General features: G+C 42.3%; 1 protein-coding gene across 1 annotated transcript; it reads right to left on the reverse strand.

Annotated features, from left to right (window-relative positions):
• Positions 1-5642: 5642 nt before the first annotated feature.
• Positions 5643-6251, reverse strand: LOC138874625 (uncharacterized mitochondrial protein AtMg00810-like). The gene has a single exon (XM_070153396.1). The coding sequence runs from the start codon at positions 6249-6251 to the stop codon at positions 5643-5645; it is 609 nt and encodes a 202-aa protein (XP_070009497.1).
• Between the last annotated feature and the right edge of the window lie 11777 nt (positions 6252-18028).

The raw sequence follows: 18028 nt of genomic DNA on the forward strand, positions 1-18028 counted from the left end.
AAATACTGAGCAACCACACATGCTAGAACTCGGCTGGGCTCTGAAATGTCTAACCTCACAAGTCTGGTAGCCAAGGACTGAATATCCAAAGCTAATGGCCTCTCCTCGGCTGGAATGAATGCCAAACTACCCATACTCTCTGCCTTTCTGCTTAAGGCATCCACGACCACATTTGCCTTGCCCGGATGATAAAGAATGGTGATATCATAATCCTTTAGTAACTCAAGCCACCTGCGCTGCCTCAAACAAGTTAAGCTCCGCTGTTTGGGACTAAGGTGTAGTAGTAGGTGTTGTAGTTTGTGTTTTAGGTTCAAGTCTTTTGATTTTAGGAATTAAAGTTTCTGCTTTCTTTGTTTTTCCTCCTTTTCTCCCTTTCATTTTTATGTTTTTTGGGTTGAGAGAGGTGAAATGCAATGGCGGGTCAACGAATTTAGTGGCCTAAATTCGAATTTTAATAAGAATCTAAATTTTATTCACCTATACAGGTATATGCAAAAAACTTTGATGTTGTGTTTTTTCTTCTGTACTTATTTATATAATAGTATTCATACAAGATATATGACTTTTAGCTTCATATAGTAATAATATTATTATTTATATTATCAACGGTTAATTCATGCTAATAAGATATTAGCCATATGTTTGTCATATATTACCTTGGATCTTGATGTAAAAAACTTTATTTGCTAATACGAAGATTTGAGTAGTTTATTTCGAAGTTCTAGAATATTTTTTATGTTAAAAAGTACATATTCTTTGTTTTTTTAAAAGCCTTTTACACAAATTTAATATTTTTTTCTACAAAGTTCAAAATTGTCTCTGTCAAAATATTATTACTTATTTTACCATTAACACTTTTTGGGGCCTCAAAATTTTTAGGGCCTAAAGCAAAAGCTTTGCTAGCCTCACCCTTGAGCCACCCATGGTGAAATGGAATAAATTGAAGTAGCTAACAAGGCTGCATTTGAAACTTGTCATAGAATTATTAGTTTTTTTATCTAAGACCCATGATCAGAATCAGTATGGGAATTTATTTTTTAGAAAAACTGGAGAAGCACAAGTTCAAGAATGTTGTCACTCTTTTGAATTCAACTTGAGGTCATGCAAAAGTGAGGAAAGTGAACAACTTTAAGACCCCTTTACCTCATAACATGTGTGATGACCCACGAGGTCATCACTTGTTTTTAAAATGAATTCTGCGTTCCGAGACCTTAAAAACCTCTCTTAGCATCACCTTGATTTGCGTGAGCAGTCCGGCTGCCTCGCCGGAACTGATCACCAGTGAGTGGTGACGTTGCCGGCAACAACATCACGCCATCCACCAGATCGTAGAGTACCTGGTCCTCTATAAGTTTCTGCTGAGAGCACTTAGTAAAGCAGTAAGTAAATGAGGCAGAGGATTTTTACGTGAAAAATTTCCGCACAAGGGGATAAAAAACCACGACCTACACTGTAGGCTTTTAACTTCACTAACTTGTAATCTTACCTATTACAAGCCATTTTACAATACTTCCGATTGCAAAGGATTTACTCAACTAACTTGTGGTACCTTTACCACAAGACACTTTATGACTATCCTAGTTACAAAGGCTTTTTCTAACTTGTGGTGTTATCACCACAAGCCACTTTGTAACTCTACAATTACAAAGACTTTTCCTTATGACTAAATCTAGTCACAACATAAACTCAACGAGTTTACGAATTTACAAGAGGATTCCTAATCAGTATGCTTCTAAGTAAGCGATTTAGGAGATATAGTAAGTACAATAACAAGGTTACAACTCAACTGGGATAGCAACTATCAATCTTTTAGGAACTGGTCCGTAGTGGCGTTCAACCTTGTTCGTCAAGCTTGAGAGGATGATTTTTCTATTTTTGCAAGAGGCTTGAATGAGAAACAGAATCCTTCCAGTGATGTCTTTGTATAAAGCTTATTGGGTACATCTTGATCACATCACTTGAAGGGATGTGAGTGCTTTGTTTGGTTGGAGAATGAGTGGGCTGACATTGTATCGCAGTGCGGCAGAAACAATGTCGTCAGTCACTTCAGTTCCAGCTATGTCCAAATGACTATGTACTACTATATAGGAACCACAGGAGCATCAGGTCCTTGTTTGGTTCCTAGCTCCTGAATCTGTAGCAGTTCATCTTTTGCTGGAGTCCTTTAAAGTTTGCAGCAATCCAAAGTAGGTCAGGTTCCCTAACTGGTTCTTGACGGTAAGTTTGTTAGATCATCAAAACATAAGGCAAGAGTATTTAAGATCTATCAATTTCCCCCTTTTTGATGATGACAAACTTAAACAATTATAAGTGTGAAATTAAGTCAGCAAAAACCAGTGTCCAAAAGTTCCCCCTATAATGATGCCTTACTCTTTTATGTTCATCAGAACCAGTTCTCCAATATGGTTCCCCCTGAGTCCTATATTAGTCTTTTGTTTCCCCCTTTTGGCATCATTATAAAGAACAACAACACAAAGAAGTCCAGCTATGCTAACTCATGCCATATATGTGCACACAATCATGAGAAAGAATAGAACACAGAGAGAAAGTACTAGACAAAGTAAAAAAGATTAATATTTTTTTAATATGCCTCTTCCTTTAAAAAAAGAAGAGGTAGCATTGGACTTGATCACAGGAGCAGTAGCAGTAGTACATCCCAACCACACACAAAACAACAACAAAAACATCCACCAACCATCAACAAAGAACAAGAAAAAAAGGAACATATCCAGAAAACTAGTCACTGAAGGGAATCTTAGGGGGCACTAGGAGGAAAAGGCTTGGAAGCTGGAGCAAGTGTCTGGAGAACAAGGTCTATTCGAGCATTTCCCGACTTTTACTCGTTGAGCAGTTCAGCCTTCAGGTTCTCAACTTGCGCCCTAAGATCATCATTTTCTTGGGTCAAATGGATCACCTCATCATTTGACATGGGAATCGCTCGAGCTTGCTGGCCTTCTAGGATAACATTTCTGGCCTTCAATCGACGTATTTCCTCAGCTGCACTGTTTTGGGCATTGATGAGCTGAGACATAGTTGAAGTGCTTCCTACACCCCCATACTTCTCAGTACACTTGTACTCTTCCAAGGTTGTTTGTGAGAATGTCTACTTACGGGTCCCTACTTTACCTGTTCCCATTGGAACCTCAAAGTGTTTGAACACTTGCGTGAGCAAGAATCCATAGGGAAGCCCGTGATTGCCATCCTTGAAATCAGCGACCTTATACATGTGCTCAATCATTATGGTAGGCAAACTCACAAGGTTGAAGCCGTCCAATTGCTCCATTAAGAATAGATTAGATTTTGAAGTTACAGAACGCCTTTCTGCTCGAGGAAACAGGACTTTGTTAACCAGCTCAAACAACAACTGGTAGACAGGAAGTAGTGCTTTCTTATGGACCTAGTCCCCTTTCTGATTAGAATTATCTTTCACCACTGCACTTCGGAAGTTGTACTGACAAACATCTCGTACGCTAGACACCCCAACTATAGGAACTTGCAAAATTTCTCCAAGTACTTGCACGTCAAAGACAATGTCCACACCATTGACCAAATCACAAACATGGTCAGTATCGACTGGAAACAGACTGGCGAAGAAACTCTGTACCTCCTCCTCATACACTTTAGGAGCATCAACGTAGAAAAGATGCGTCCATTGTTGAAACTCCACCATTTCCAGGATTTGGCGCATTCCGACCATCTCTGAGATTGTTGGGTCAAACGTACAACCCAGCAGAACTTTCTGATGCCTTAAGCGCTCAGAGCTAAGGTAGACCTCACTTCGTGCTTTCTTTCCAGGACTAGGTTTTTAAACTATTTCATACTTGCGTTTCCTATGCTTTTCTCCACTGACTTTACCTTTCCATTTGGACCAGACAAGAATATCCTCATCACTCACTACCTTCTTCATCTTAGACTTAGAAGTAGACCCTTTCTCCATAGAAACAGATTCGGCCTTTTTCTAGGACCGCCTTACAAGGGAACCGGGTTCCTCAGGAGTTCCTTCTTCCACCTCAACGATAGGGATAGCTTCATCACCTACAGGTACACCATCCTTCACCAACTTTCTTATTTTCTTCTTACTACTTTTCTTTCTCTTTTGGAGTGCAGAATCATAGGCCACTTTGACTTGAAGCCTGGTGGTGGGACACTTGATTTCAAACTCTGGGGTGGAAACAACCCTTCACTTACTTATGAATGCATCAAGGGCCACGTTGTCCAGGTCTTCTTCATCACTAGATCGCATTTCTAGTCCTTGAATTTCCAGGGGCACAACATCAAATGTAGGAATAGCACTATCCTGGGGATGAGACTCCTGACCTGGGTTCTCCTTAGAGGGATCTGGTTCCCCACGTGAAGCCCCAATAGTGTATGCTCCTGTATCTCCTTCAAATGCCATAATGGCCCCTTCTTCCCTTACGTTTTGTGACTCGTGTTTCTGGGAAATAACCATATGTAATACCCCATCAGCGGATACCAAAAACACAGTCTTTTCTTAGTCAACCGGTGCTTCCATAACCATGGAGTCGACGACAACGATGGCGGAGCCTTTTGTGAACTCAGTATTTTGACCATGTTCTCCACTTAGGGTTTGACTGGTGTGGGCAGCAGAGGACGAAGAGAACGGAACAGTAATTTCAAGGGTTTTTGAGTTGGGAAGAGGTTGGGAAACTAGGGAAGGTGTGACTGTGGCAGTAGGAGTGATAGAGGGTGACAAAGACTCAGTGAAAGCGAGAGGTTCCATGGGTGGGTTAGAGGTAGTTACAGTTGATGCAGAGAGATCGGAAGTTTTCTCAGCCATTGGAAGATGTAGTGTGATTGATCCTTTCCTTCTGGGTGAAGGGCAGAAGAGAGGGGTCTTTAAAAGAAGAGGATAATTATGAAGGGAGAAGAATAGCCACCGGTTCTGAAACAGGGGTTGGGCGTGGAGAATTGTGATGTTTCAGAGGGAGATGGAACATTTGAATTGAAGGGACATGACAGTCGAATCTGAAAAGTTGATAATATGGCAGTTGTATTTTGTACCTTTTAAGACATGTATTAAAGGATGCACAGAACTACTAACCTTTAGTACAAGAACCTGGTTCTTGAGAGACATTTTCTTCAAGCCCCCCCTTTTTGAAAAAGAAAATTAATCCTTTTTTATCTGTCATGTACTACATCTACTGCTTCTATGCTTAACATACATGTCTACCTGCAACGGTATTTGAAGTGAGTTAGACAGGGCCAAAAAAACACTTTGAGCTAATTAATTCTTAAGAGTACGAGCCAGCTAAAGAGGAATCAATTTCTCAATTTGGCTTTAACAGTCCCAACTTTACTTTGTTTCTTTCAAACTGTTCCTTGCTTAGTGCCTTGGTGAAAATGTCTGCAATTTGATCCTCTATGCTGCAGAACTTCATGCATATCAACCCTTTCTCCACATTATCTCTCAAAAAATGATGCCTCACATCAATATATTTGGTCTTTTTATGTTGAACTGGATTCTTTGCCATATTGAGTGCACTGGTGTTGTCACATAGGAGAGGTACACTCTTAGTGAGAACTCCAAAATCCTCCAGCTACTGCTTGATCCACAGAAGTTGAGCACAGCAGGATGCTACAGCTACATATTCATCTTCAGCTATTGAAAGAGCCACTGAATTTTATTTCCTTGTCCCCCAAGAGATAAGACATGATCCTAAGAAGTGAGCCATCCCAGAAGTGCTTTTTCTGTCCACAAGATAACCTGCATAGTCTGCATCAACATATTCAATCAGATTAAAACTATCACCTAATGGACAATATAGCACCAGGTCCCGCGTTCCTTTGAGATATCTCATTATTCTTTTGGCAGCCTTCAAGTGAGATTCCTTGGGATTTGATTTAAACCTCGCACACAACCCCACACTGAAAACAATATCAGGACGATTGGCAGTGAGATAGAGAAGTGACCCAATAATGCCTCTATACATTGTTTGATTCACAGGAGATCCAGTTTCATCCACATCTAGTCGGGTGACAGTTGCAATGGGAGTGTCTATCACTTTTGATGCTTCCATGTCAAACCTCTTCAAGAGTTTTCTAATGTATTTTTGCTGACAAATGGAAGTATCCTTTGGGGACTGTTTTACTTGAAGACCCAGGAAAAAGTTTAATTCACCCATCATGCTCATTTCAAATTCACTTCCCATAAGTTTTGCGAATTCTTCACATAGAGAGTCAGTTGTTGCTCCAAAAATGATATCATCAACATAAACCTGAACAATGAGCATGTTCCTTCCTCGTTTCTTTAAGAACAAAGTGTTGTTAATTTTTCCTCTATTAAAGCCATTTTCTAAGAGAAATTTTGACAATCTTTCATACCACACTCGAGGAGCCTACTTTATCTCATACAGAGCTTTGTCCAATTTGAACACATATTCAGGGTGCTCATGACATTCAAACCCAGGGGGTTGCTTCAAATAGACTTCTTCCTTAAGCAATCCATTCAAAAATGCACTTTTGACATCCATTTTGAACAAAGTGAATTCCATATGAGAAGCAAAGGCGATCAGAATTTTGATGGCTTCCATGCTAGCCACTAGAGCAAATGTTTCATCATCGTCAATCCCTTCCTCTTGATCGTAGCCTTGGACCACTAGCCTGGCCTTATTCCTTATGATAATTCCATGTTCATCGAACTTATTTCTGGATACCCACCTGGTGCCTATAATGGTTCTATCTGGGGGTCTGGGTACTAGGTGCCAAACACTATTTCTCTCAAACTGATGTAGCTCGTCTTGCATGGCTGTAATCCAATCTGCATCTTTTAAGGCTTTCTTGATGTTCTTGGGTTCTATCTGGGAGAGAAAGGCAGAGAAGGCAAGTGAATTTCTAGCTCTTGACTTGGTTTAAACTCCAGAATCTAAAGGAGTGATTATGTTATTTATAGGGTGAGAATTTTGATGTCTCTAGTTAGATGTCTAGGGTTCATTCTGAGAGGAAGAGGGTATGCTTGGCTGATTCTCCTCTATCATTATCTCAGATGCTAGTGGAGTTCCCTGAACTGCATCAACCATTCTTTCTTCAGCTTCAGTAGTTGTAATTGAAGTGGTTGGTTCTGTTGATGATGAGGCAGCGTTGTCTTCATTTGCCTCCTTCACTTGACTCATCAGATCTGCTTTTCCGTTTGTCATGTTAATGACTTCACTAGGAACAATTAAGGGTTCTTCATCTTGATCTTCCTTAGCATTCTTCTCAAATGATGGATGAGATTCATCAAAAATAACATGGACGCTTTCTTCAACACATTGAGTCCGCTTGTTATATATCTTTTAAGCCTTGCTTTGAGAAGAGTATCCAAGAAATATCCCTTCATCACTTTTGGCATCGAACTTACCAAGCTGATCTTTTCCATTGTTGAGAACATAGCATTTGCATCCAAATGTTCTTAGGTAAGTCAGCTTGGGTTTTCTTTTTTAGCAGTTCATACGGGGTCTTGTTCAGAATTGATCTAATCATGCACCTGTTCACTAAGTAGCAGGCAGTGTTGACAGCTTCAGCCCAAAAGTTCTTTGCAAGTCCACTGTCAATCAACATTGTTCTTACCACTTCTTCCAGAGTTCTATTCTTTCTTTCTACTACTCCATTTTGTTGTGGAGTTCTGGGAGCTGAGAATTTGTGAGTGATGCCATTTTCATTGCAGAAATCATCAAATTTGACATTGTCAAATTTTGTCCCATGATCTAATCTAATGCATACAACTCTACACTCCATATTCACCTGGATTTTCTTCACAAAGACCACAAATACTTCAACCATTTCATCTTTTGTTCTGAGAAACAGAGTCTATGTGAATCTGGAATAGTCATCTACGATCACGAAAATGTATCTCTTTCCTCCTCTACTTTGCACCCTCATAGGTCCACACAGATCCATATGCATGAGCTCAAGAATCTTTGAGGTGCTCACATCTCTTTTTGACTTAAAGGAGGACTTTACATATTTTCCTCTGGCATAGGCATCACAGACTTTTTGAGTTTTGAATTGTGACATGGGCAGACTATGGATCAGGTCCTTTTGAATTAGCTTGTTCAGAAGGGAAAAGCTTGCATGGCCCAGTCTTCTGTGCCATAGTTCAACATCATCGTCAACTGCCTCCAAACAACTCAGATCACCACTCTGTAAGGATTCGAAATCGGCAACATAGATGTTCTTGTATCTTTTGGCCACCATAACTATTTCATCAGTCACAAGGTCAGTGACTGTACATATTTTGGACAAGAACTCCACCTTGTTTCCTTTATCGCAAATTTGAGAGACACTCAGGAGACTGTACTTAAGTCCATTGACATAGTATACATTTTCAATAGAGTGAGTGAGTGACTTGCCACTCTTCCAACTCCAAGAATGTATCTTTTTTTGCCATTGTCAAATGATACACTCCCTACTTGCAGGGCTTTTAGTGAAAGAAAGTATATGGTGTTCCCATTCATGTGTTTCAAACATCCACTATCCATGAACCATTGTTGACCACTTCCCTTCACTGTTCCCGGTATAAGAAATTAAGAGTTAGTTTTAGGAACCCAAACAAGTTTGGGTCCCTTGTAGTAACCAAGAGGATGAATAAGACCTCTCTTAGTCCATGCAGGTAATATGCATTTTCTGTGAGTGGAACATGGTCCCTCTTTTGTGGTCACAGTTTCAGCATCCACTTTATCTTTTGGTACTGATTAATTTTTGCCCTAGACACCTTCCTTGGGTACGAGGCCAGTTATCAGATGCAGTGACACTCTTACAGTGAGGGTTGTAAGGATCTTTCTTCCTTGGAAACCTTGCTCTCTACCCTTTTTCACTGTCATTAGTGAACAAGGCAGTGGTAGCCTCTACGGACCAGGTCCACTTTAGAGACTTTTTCAAGATCATTAATTACTTTTTCTAGATTGGATTGGAGGAGCTCGTTTTTTCAATTTCAGCACTCATCCTACATCTCAGGGCCTTCACCTCATTTCAAGCCTAAAATATTCCTCACTAACTATCTCCTTTCCTATTTCAGAGCTTTCAGGTTTTGACTTAGTCAAGGGCTTTACTATTAGTTCCCTTTGGTCAGCAGTTTCTGCCAAGAGATCACTCTTTTCTTTTCTAAGAATTTCAATGGTTTTCTTTTGATCAGTAATTGCAGCCACTAAGTCTTCTCTAGTATGTTCAGATTCTTCTAGTTCTAAGAACAAGGAATCCCTATCCCCTGCAAGATTAAAAAAAGCGGTAATTAAAACATCAGCTAAACACATGAGTTTTTTAGAGAATAGGATTTCAGATTTTTCTGAGCATCCCTGAAGTTTACCTCTTCATTGTCATTGTCTTCATCATTGTCTGATTGATCCATCAAAGCAAGCGTTGAGTCATATCCAATCTCCTCGCCTTCAACTTCCATCATAGAACTATCATCAGTATTAGATTTATCTTGCTTTAATTGTGTAGTTCCATCATAAGCTATTTGCAAAGCCTCCCATATTTCTGACTCTGTCGTACTCTTTAAGTCCCAAACCATATATCAAAATTTTCTTGTCCCAAAAATTCTTCTCCACCGCCTTCCTGTCTGCTTCAGTGTATTCTCTGCTGGTCTTTTTATTGAAAATAGAAATTCATTTAGTACCTTGATGGGAACAAACAGACCATCGCATATGACATCCCAAAGCTCACAATACTCAGCCATGATGAAATCGTGCATTCTAGCTTTCCACCACCAATAGCATTTTCCATCAAACTTGGGTGGGTGGTATATGGATTGACCTTTTTCAAAATTAGTGGAGCCGTCATGAGGATCCTTCCTAGGTGTTAACCTGATAGGAGGAACCCACTCTGATACCAATTGTTAGTTTGTATGGGTCCACCAAATCGTAGAGTACCTGGTCCTCTACAAGTTTCTGCTGAGAGCACTTAGTAAAGCAGTTAGTAAATGAGGCAGAGGATTTTTACGTGGAAAAATCCCACACAAGGGGATCAAAAAATCACGACCTACACTGTAGGCTTTTAACTTCACTAACTTGTAATCTTACCTATTACAAGCCACTTTACAATACTTCCGATTGCAAAGGATTTACTCAACTAACTTGTGGTACCTTTACCACAAGCCACTTTGTGACTATCCTAGTTACAAAGGCTTTTTCTAACTTGTGGTGTTGTCACCACAAGCCACTTTGTAACTCTACGATTACAAAGACTTTTCCTTACGACTAAATCTAGTCACAACATAAACTCAACGAGTTTATGGATTTACAAGAGGATTCCTAATCAGTATGCTTCTAAGTAAGCGATTTAGGAGATATAGTAAGTACAATAACAAGGTTACAACTCAACTAGGACAGTAACAATCAATCTTTTAGGAACTGGTCCGTAGTGGTGTTCAACCTTGTTCATCAAGCTTGAGAGGATGATTTTTCTGTTTTTGCAAGAGGCTTGAGTGAGAAACAGAAACCTTCCAGTGATGTCTTTGTGTAAATCTTATTAGGTGCATCTTGATCACATCACTTGAAGTGATGTGAGTGCTTTGTTTGGTTGGAGAATGAGTGGGCTGACAGTGTATTGTAGTGCGGCAGAAACAACGCCGTCAGTCACTTCAGTTCCAACTATGTCCAAATGACTATTTACTGCTATATAGGAACCATAGAAGCATCAGGTCCTTGTTTGGTTCCTAGCTCCTGAATCTGTAGCAGTTCATATTTTGCTGGAGTCCGTTAAAGTTTGCAGCAATCCAAAGTAGGTCAGGTTCCCTAACTGGTTCTTTGTTAGATCATCAAAACATAAGGCAAGAGTATTTAAGATCTATCATGCTCGCATTTGTGAGAGAGGCTTCGCATACCAGTAATTCCCTAAGTTAAAATTTCACTTCGTGGCCTATCCAAAACTCACCCGAGCCCTCGGGGCTCCAAACCAAATATGCACCCCAACCTAAAACATCATACAGACTTATTCATGTAATCAAATCACACAATTAACGTCATGAACATCGATATCATATTGAACCTGCAACGAGCTCCGAAACCATAATATGGGCCCGATACCACAGGTTTCACATAACATTTCACTTTCAAAAACCTTTATATTTTTCAGAAAACAATTTCTTTCAAAAATTCATTTCTCGGGCTTGGGAGCTCGGAATTTGACTCCGGACATACACCCAAGTCCTATATTTTCCTACGGACCCTCCGGGACCGTCAAATCACTAGTCCGGGTCCATTTACCCAAAATATTGACCGAAGTCAAATTAATTCAATTTATAGTCAAAATTTATTATTTTTCATAGATTTTCACATATTAGCTTTCCGGCTACATGCCCAGACTGCGCACACAAATCGAGGTGAGTCAAAAATGTGACTTTTAGGCCTTGGAACGCTGAATTTAATTGAAAAACAAGTGATGACCTTTTGGGTCATCACATCTTCTACCTCTAAAACAACCATTCGTCCTCGAACGGACATAAGAAGAAAGAACCTGAGTTGGGGAAAAGATGGGGATAACGGATCTGCATATCTGACTCTAACTCCCAGGTCGATGCCTCAGCGGGCTGACCTCTCCACTGAACACAAACAGAAGAAAAACTCTTTGATCTCAACTAACGAACCTGCTGGTCTAGAATAGCTACCGGCTCCTCCTCATAGGGCAATTCCTTATCCAACTGGACAGTGCTGAAGTCTAACCTTTGGAATGGATCGCCGTGATACTTTTGAAGCATGGATACATAAAACACTAAATGCACAGCTGATAAACTCGGCGGCAATGCAAGTCTGTAAGCCACTTCTCCCACTTGATCAAGAATCTCAAACGGGCCAATAAACCTAGGGCTAAGCTTGTCCTTCTTCTCGAATCTCATCACGCCCTTCATAGGCGACACTCGAAGCTATACCTACTCACCGACCATGAAATCCAAATCTCTAACCTTGCGGTCGGCATAACTCTTTTGCCTAGACCGAGCTGTACAAAGCCTATCCTGAATGATCCTGACCTTGTCTAAGGCATCCTGAACCAGATCCGTACCCAACAACCGAGCCTCTCTCGGCTCAAACCATCCAACCGGAGACCGACACCGCCTACCATATAAAGCCTCATAAGGAGCCATCTGGATACTCGACTGGTAGCTGTTGTTGTAGGCAAACTCTGCTAAAGGCAAAAACTAATCCCAGGAGCCTCCAAAGTCAATGACACAAGCTAGGAGCATATCCTCCAAAATCTGAATGGTCTACTTGGACTGCCCGTCCGTCTGAGGATAAAACGCTGTACTCAACTCAACTCGCATGCCCAACTCTCGCTGAACTGCCCTCCAAAAGTGTGAGGTAAACTGCGTACCTCGGTCCGAAATGATAGACACGACACACCATAAAGGCGAACAATCTCCCGGATATAGATCTCAGCTAACATCTCAAAAGAATAGGAGACTGCCACAGGAATGAAATGTGCTGACTTGGTCAACCTATCAATAATGACCCATACTCAATCGAACTTCCTCCGAGTCTGCAGGAGTCCAACAACGAAATCCATAGTGATCCGCTCCCACTTCCACTCAGGAAGCTCAATCCTCTGAAACAATCCACCAGGCCTTTGATGCTTGTACTTAACCTACTGACAATTCAAACACTGAGCCACATATGAGCCGATATCCTTCTTCATTCTCCGCCACCAATAATGCTGCCGCAAATCATGATACATCTTCGCGGTGCTCAGATGAATAGAGTACCGGGAGCTATGTGCCTCCTCTAAAATCAACTCTCGGAGCCCATCCACATTAGGCATACAAACTCGGTCCTGCAATCTCAAAACTCCATCATCACCTAAAGTAACCTACTTGGCACCCCCGTGTTGCATCGTGTCTCTAAGGACACACAAATGGGGATCATCATACTGCCGATCACGGATACACTCCAATAAAGAAGAGCGAGCAACTGTGCAAGCTAATATGCGACTGGGCTCAGAAACATCCAACCTCATGAACTGGTTGGCCAAAGCTTGGATATCCAAAGCAAGCGGTCTCTCACCGATCGGAATATATGCCAGACTGCCCATACTGACTGACTTCCTACTCAAAGCATCGTCCACCACATTGGGCTTTCCCGGATGATATAAGATAGTGACATCATAATCTTTCAATAGCTCCAGCCATCTCCTCTGCCTCAAATTTAACTCCTTCTGTTTGAACAAATACTACAAACTCTTGTGGTCCGTGAACACTTCACATGCCACGCCATACAGATAATGCCTCCAAATTTTCAGTGCATGAACAATGATTGCTAACTCCAAATCATGGATAGTTCATTTCATGAATCTTCAATTGGCGCGAAGCATAAGCAATGACCTTGCTATCCTGCATCAACACCGCACCAAGCCCAACACGAGATGCATCACAATAAACTGTATATGGGCCTGAACTTGTAGGCAAAGCTAACACTGGTGTCGTAGTCAAGGCTGTCTTGAGCTTTTGGAAGCTCGCCTCGCACTCATCCGACCATTTAAATTGGGCACCTTTCTGGATCAACCTGGTTATCGGGCTGCAATAGATGAAAACCCCTCCACGAACCGACGATAATAGCCTACCAAACCCAAGAAACTCTGGATCTCTGTGGCTGATGTGGGTCGAGGCCAATTCTTGACTGTCTCTATCTTCTTTGGGTCTACCTAAATACCCTCTGTTGAAACCACATACCCCAAGAAAGCAACTGAACTCAACCAGAACTCACACTTTGAAAACTTTGCTTACAGCTGACTATCTCTCAGAGTCTGAAGAACCACTCTAAGAAGCTGCTCGTTCTCCTCCCGGCTGTGAGAATATATATCACAATATCATAAATGAAGACTATTACGAACGAATCCAAGTAAGGCCTGAACACTCGGTTCATCAAATCCATAAAAACTGTCGGGGCATTCGTCAGCTCGAATGACATCACCAAGAATTCATAATGCCCGTACCGAGTGCGGAAAGTTGTCTTAGGGAAATCGGATGCCCTAATCTTCAACTGAAGGTAGTTAGATCTCAAGTCGATCTTAGAAAACACTTGGTCACCCTGAAGCTAGTCGAACAAATCCTCAATCCTCGGCAATGGGTACTTATTCTTGATTGTGACCTTGTTCAACTATTGGTAATCTATACACATTCTTATCGATCCGTCTTTCTTCTTGACAAACAACACCGGCGCAACCAACGGCAAGACACTGGGTCGAATGAAGCCCTTATCAAGCAAGTCTTGCAACTACTCCTTCAACTCTTTCAACTCAGGCGGGGCCATGCGATATGGTAGAATAGAAATGGGCTGAGTGCCCGGAGCCATGTCAATGCAAAATTAATATCCCTGTCAGGTGGCATACCCGGCAAGTCTGAAGGAAAAACCTTAGGAAACTCACGAACTACAGGCACAGAATCAGTGGAAGGAGCCTCAGCACTAGAATTACGAACGTATGCCAAATAGGCCAAACACCCCTTCTCGACCATTCGCCGAGCCTTCATATATGAGATAACACTATAGGTAGAATGACCAGGAGTCCCTCTCCACTCTAAAAAAGGTAAACCCAGTAGGGCTAAGGTCACAGTCTTGGCATGACAATCCAAGATGGCATGGCAAGGTGACAACCAGTCCATCCCCAATATGACATCAAAATCGACCATGTCCAAAAGAAGCAAATCTACACGAGTCTCAAGACTCCCAATAACAACTATACATGAACTATGGCTCGATCTACCATAATAGAATCACCCACCGGTGTAGACACATAAACAAGATCACTCAAGGAATCACTAGGCATAACCAGATACAGTGCAAAATAAGATGACACATACGAGAACGTAGACCCTGGATCAAATAACACTGAAGCATCTCTATCACAAACCAGAACCGTACCTATAATAACTGTATCTGAAGCATCAGTCTCGGGCCTGGCTAGAAGAGCATAACATCGGGGCTGGGCCCTACCACCCTAAACTACATCCCTGGGACGACCTGCTGCTGGCTGGCCTCCACCCCTACTGGCCTGAGCTCTACCTCTAATACCTCTACCCCCACCTCTAGCTGGCTGGGCAGGCTGTGGAACACCTGGTGCTTGAACCATGGCACGGGAACCCTGATGCTGCTCGCTGCTCTAGGGCAATACCTGACAATGTGCCTCGTGTCACCACAATTAAAACAAGCCCTCAGCTGCTGGGGCTGGCGACCCTGGAAACTCTGAAGTGGCAGTGCACTGATAGGAGCTGGTAGTGCACTGATAGGAGCTGGTGGTGCACTGTAGGACTGCTTATCAGAATACTGCATATGAGGACCACAACTGCCCGAATCACCATGAGAAACTTGAAGTGCTGACTGAAAAGGCCTAGTGGGATGGCCTCTACCATATAAATCCCTACCTCTAGATGAGGTACCACTGAATCTGCCTGAATGACGGGGCCTCTTGTCCGACCCATGACCACCTCCCTATGACAGAACCATCTCCACTCTTCTGGCCACATTAGCCGCCTCCTGGAAAGATATCTCACTCCCAGTCTCCCTAGCCATTTGAAGACGAACGGCTGAATAAGATCATCAATAAACCTCCTCACCCTCTCTCTCTCGGTGGGAAGTATGAAAAGTGCATGCCGAGGTAGGTCGATGAATCTGGTCTCATACTGGGTAACCGTCATGGAACCCTATTGGAGACACTCAAACTGCCTCTGATAGGCCTCTCTCTGAGTGATGGGGAGAAATTTCTCCAAAAATAGCTAAGTAAACTACTACCAAGTCAGAGCTGGCGATCCGGCTGGTCTAGCCAAATAGAAATCCCTCCACCAAGTCTTGGGGGATCCAGACAAGAGAAAAGTGGCAAAATCGACCCCATTGGTCTCAACTATCCCCATGTTCTAGAGAACCTCGTGACAACTATCTAGATAATCTTGGGGATCCTCAATAGATGCACAACTGAAAGTAGTATTGAAGAGCTTGGTGAACCTATCTAGCCTCCATAAAGCATCGGTAGATATAGTTGCTCCATCACCGGTCTGAGCTACCACACCCGGCTGAACTGCTCCAACTGGTTGAACCGCTGGAGTCTGAATCTGGGGAGCTACCTGCTCCGGAGTGCGATTAGCAGGAGTCTGGGCTCCTTCTCTAGCCTGAGAGATGGCTGGTGCTACATGAAGCAATCTTGCTCGGGTGACACTCTCCATAAGGCCCACTAGAAAGAACAGAGTATCCTGAAGAATTGGGGTAGCAATAAACCCCTCTAGGACCTCAGTTGGGCCCACCGGAACTGCTGGGGTCGAAACCTCATCATCAAAATCAACATGAGGCTCTGCGTTGGTGTTGCTGCTTGGGGCTGATCTCTGCCCCTACCTCGACCTCTAGCATGGCCTCGTCCTCGCCCTCTGCCCCTCGTGGAAGCTGCTGCTGGGAGCTTAGGCTGTTGGTCAGTGGATGAGGAAGCGCGTGTTCTCGCCATCTGCGAAAGAATAGAGTAGAAATTCAATTAGCATTGAGAAACCAAATCGCACGATAGGAAAGAAGAAATGTGAAGTTTTTCCTAACTTTGTAGCCTCTGGGGGATAAATACAGATGTCTCTGTACCGATCCCTCAGACTCTACTATGCTTGTTTGTGAACTGTGAGATCCATGTAACCTGTAGCTCTGATACCAACTTGTCACGACCCGAATTTCCCACCCCCGGGAGCTGTGATGGCGCATACTAATGTGAGCTAGGCCAGCCAAACCTCTAATCTAATTAATTCATTAACCGATTATTTCTTTTTAACAAATATAAGGCAATAACGTGATAATAGCGAAAATTCAAATTCAAGTGGAAAACAACGATAAAATATATAAAAACTGTATCTATTACAAATACTTAATACTTAACCACCCAAAATCTGGTGTCACAGTGTCACAAGCGGACTAGGATTAACTACATATAGGGTCTGAAGAAAAACAACAATACACTGTTTCGGAATATAAGAAGATGAAACAGAAAATAGGGACAGAGGGAGACGCCAGGACCTGCGGACGCCTGCAGGTCTACCTTGGATCTCCGGGTGGACTGAAGGAAGCCTCCAAGCTACGATCCAAGAGCTGCTCCGAGATCTGCACATAGTGTAGAGTGTAGCATTAGCACAACCGACCCCATGTTTTGGTAAGTGTCTAGCTTAACCTCGTCAAAGTAGTGACGAGGCTAAGACCAAACTACCACATAAACCCGTGCAGTTCAAATATATACAACAGAAAAGAAATACAGAAATAAATAAGTAAATATGGGAGGGGGAAACATGCTTCGAGGAAATACAAGTAAAAACAAGACATCAAGAGAACTATAAGAACCAAAATCCAACTACTAACAAGGATAAAGAACAACAAAGGCAGATTTCACTTTCCGTTCACATTTTGTTGCAATAGTGCAACCTGATCCCATTTCTCATATCTTGTGGCAGGCGTGCCACCCGCTCCCACTTCATTTATCTTGTGGTAGTAGTACCACCTGCTCCCATTTCATGTATCTTGTGGTAGGCGTACCACCCGCTCCCATTTCATGTACCTTGTGGTAGGCGTACCACCCTCTCCCATTTCATTATATCTTGTGGTAGGCGTACCACCCGCTCCCCTTTCATTATATCTTATGGTAGGCGTACCACCCAATCCCATTTCATTATATCTTGTGGTAGGCATACCACCCGCTCCCATTTCATTATATCTTGTGGTAGGCGTACCACCCGCTCCCATTTACAAGTCAGCAATGATCACAAGGAATCCCGGCAAGGGAACAAAAGCAACACAATAACTTCCCAGCAAGGGAACATTAACATCAAAACAAACATCCCGGCAAGGGAACAATGTTGATAATAACTTATGAAGTACAATTAACCACAACGGAGTCATAGCAATTATAAAACAAGACTCACGGGCATGCTTGACACTGACGTATAGATACTCGTCACCATGCTTATATATCGTACTCCACAATTAACACATAGCAAATAAGACACGACTCCTAATCCCTCAAGCTAAGGTTAGACCAAACACTTACCTCGATGCCACGAATACAATTCATGATTCAACTATAGCTTTACCCC

Source organism: Nicotiana sylvestris, chromosome 8, assembly GCF_000393655.2.
Source record: "Nicotiana sylvestris chromosome 8, ASM39365v2, whole genome shotgun sequence".
Lineage (NCBI taxonomy): Eukaryota > Viridiplantae > Streptophyta > Magnoliopsida > Solanales > Solanaceae > Nicotiana > Nicotiana sylvestris.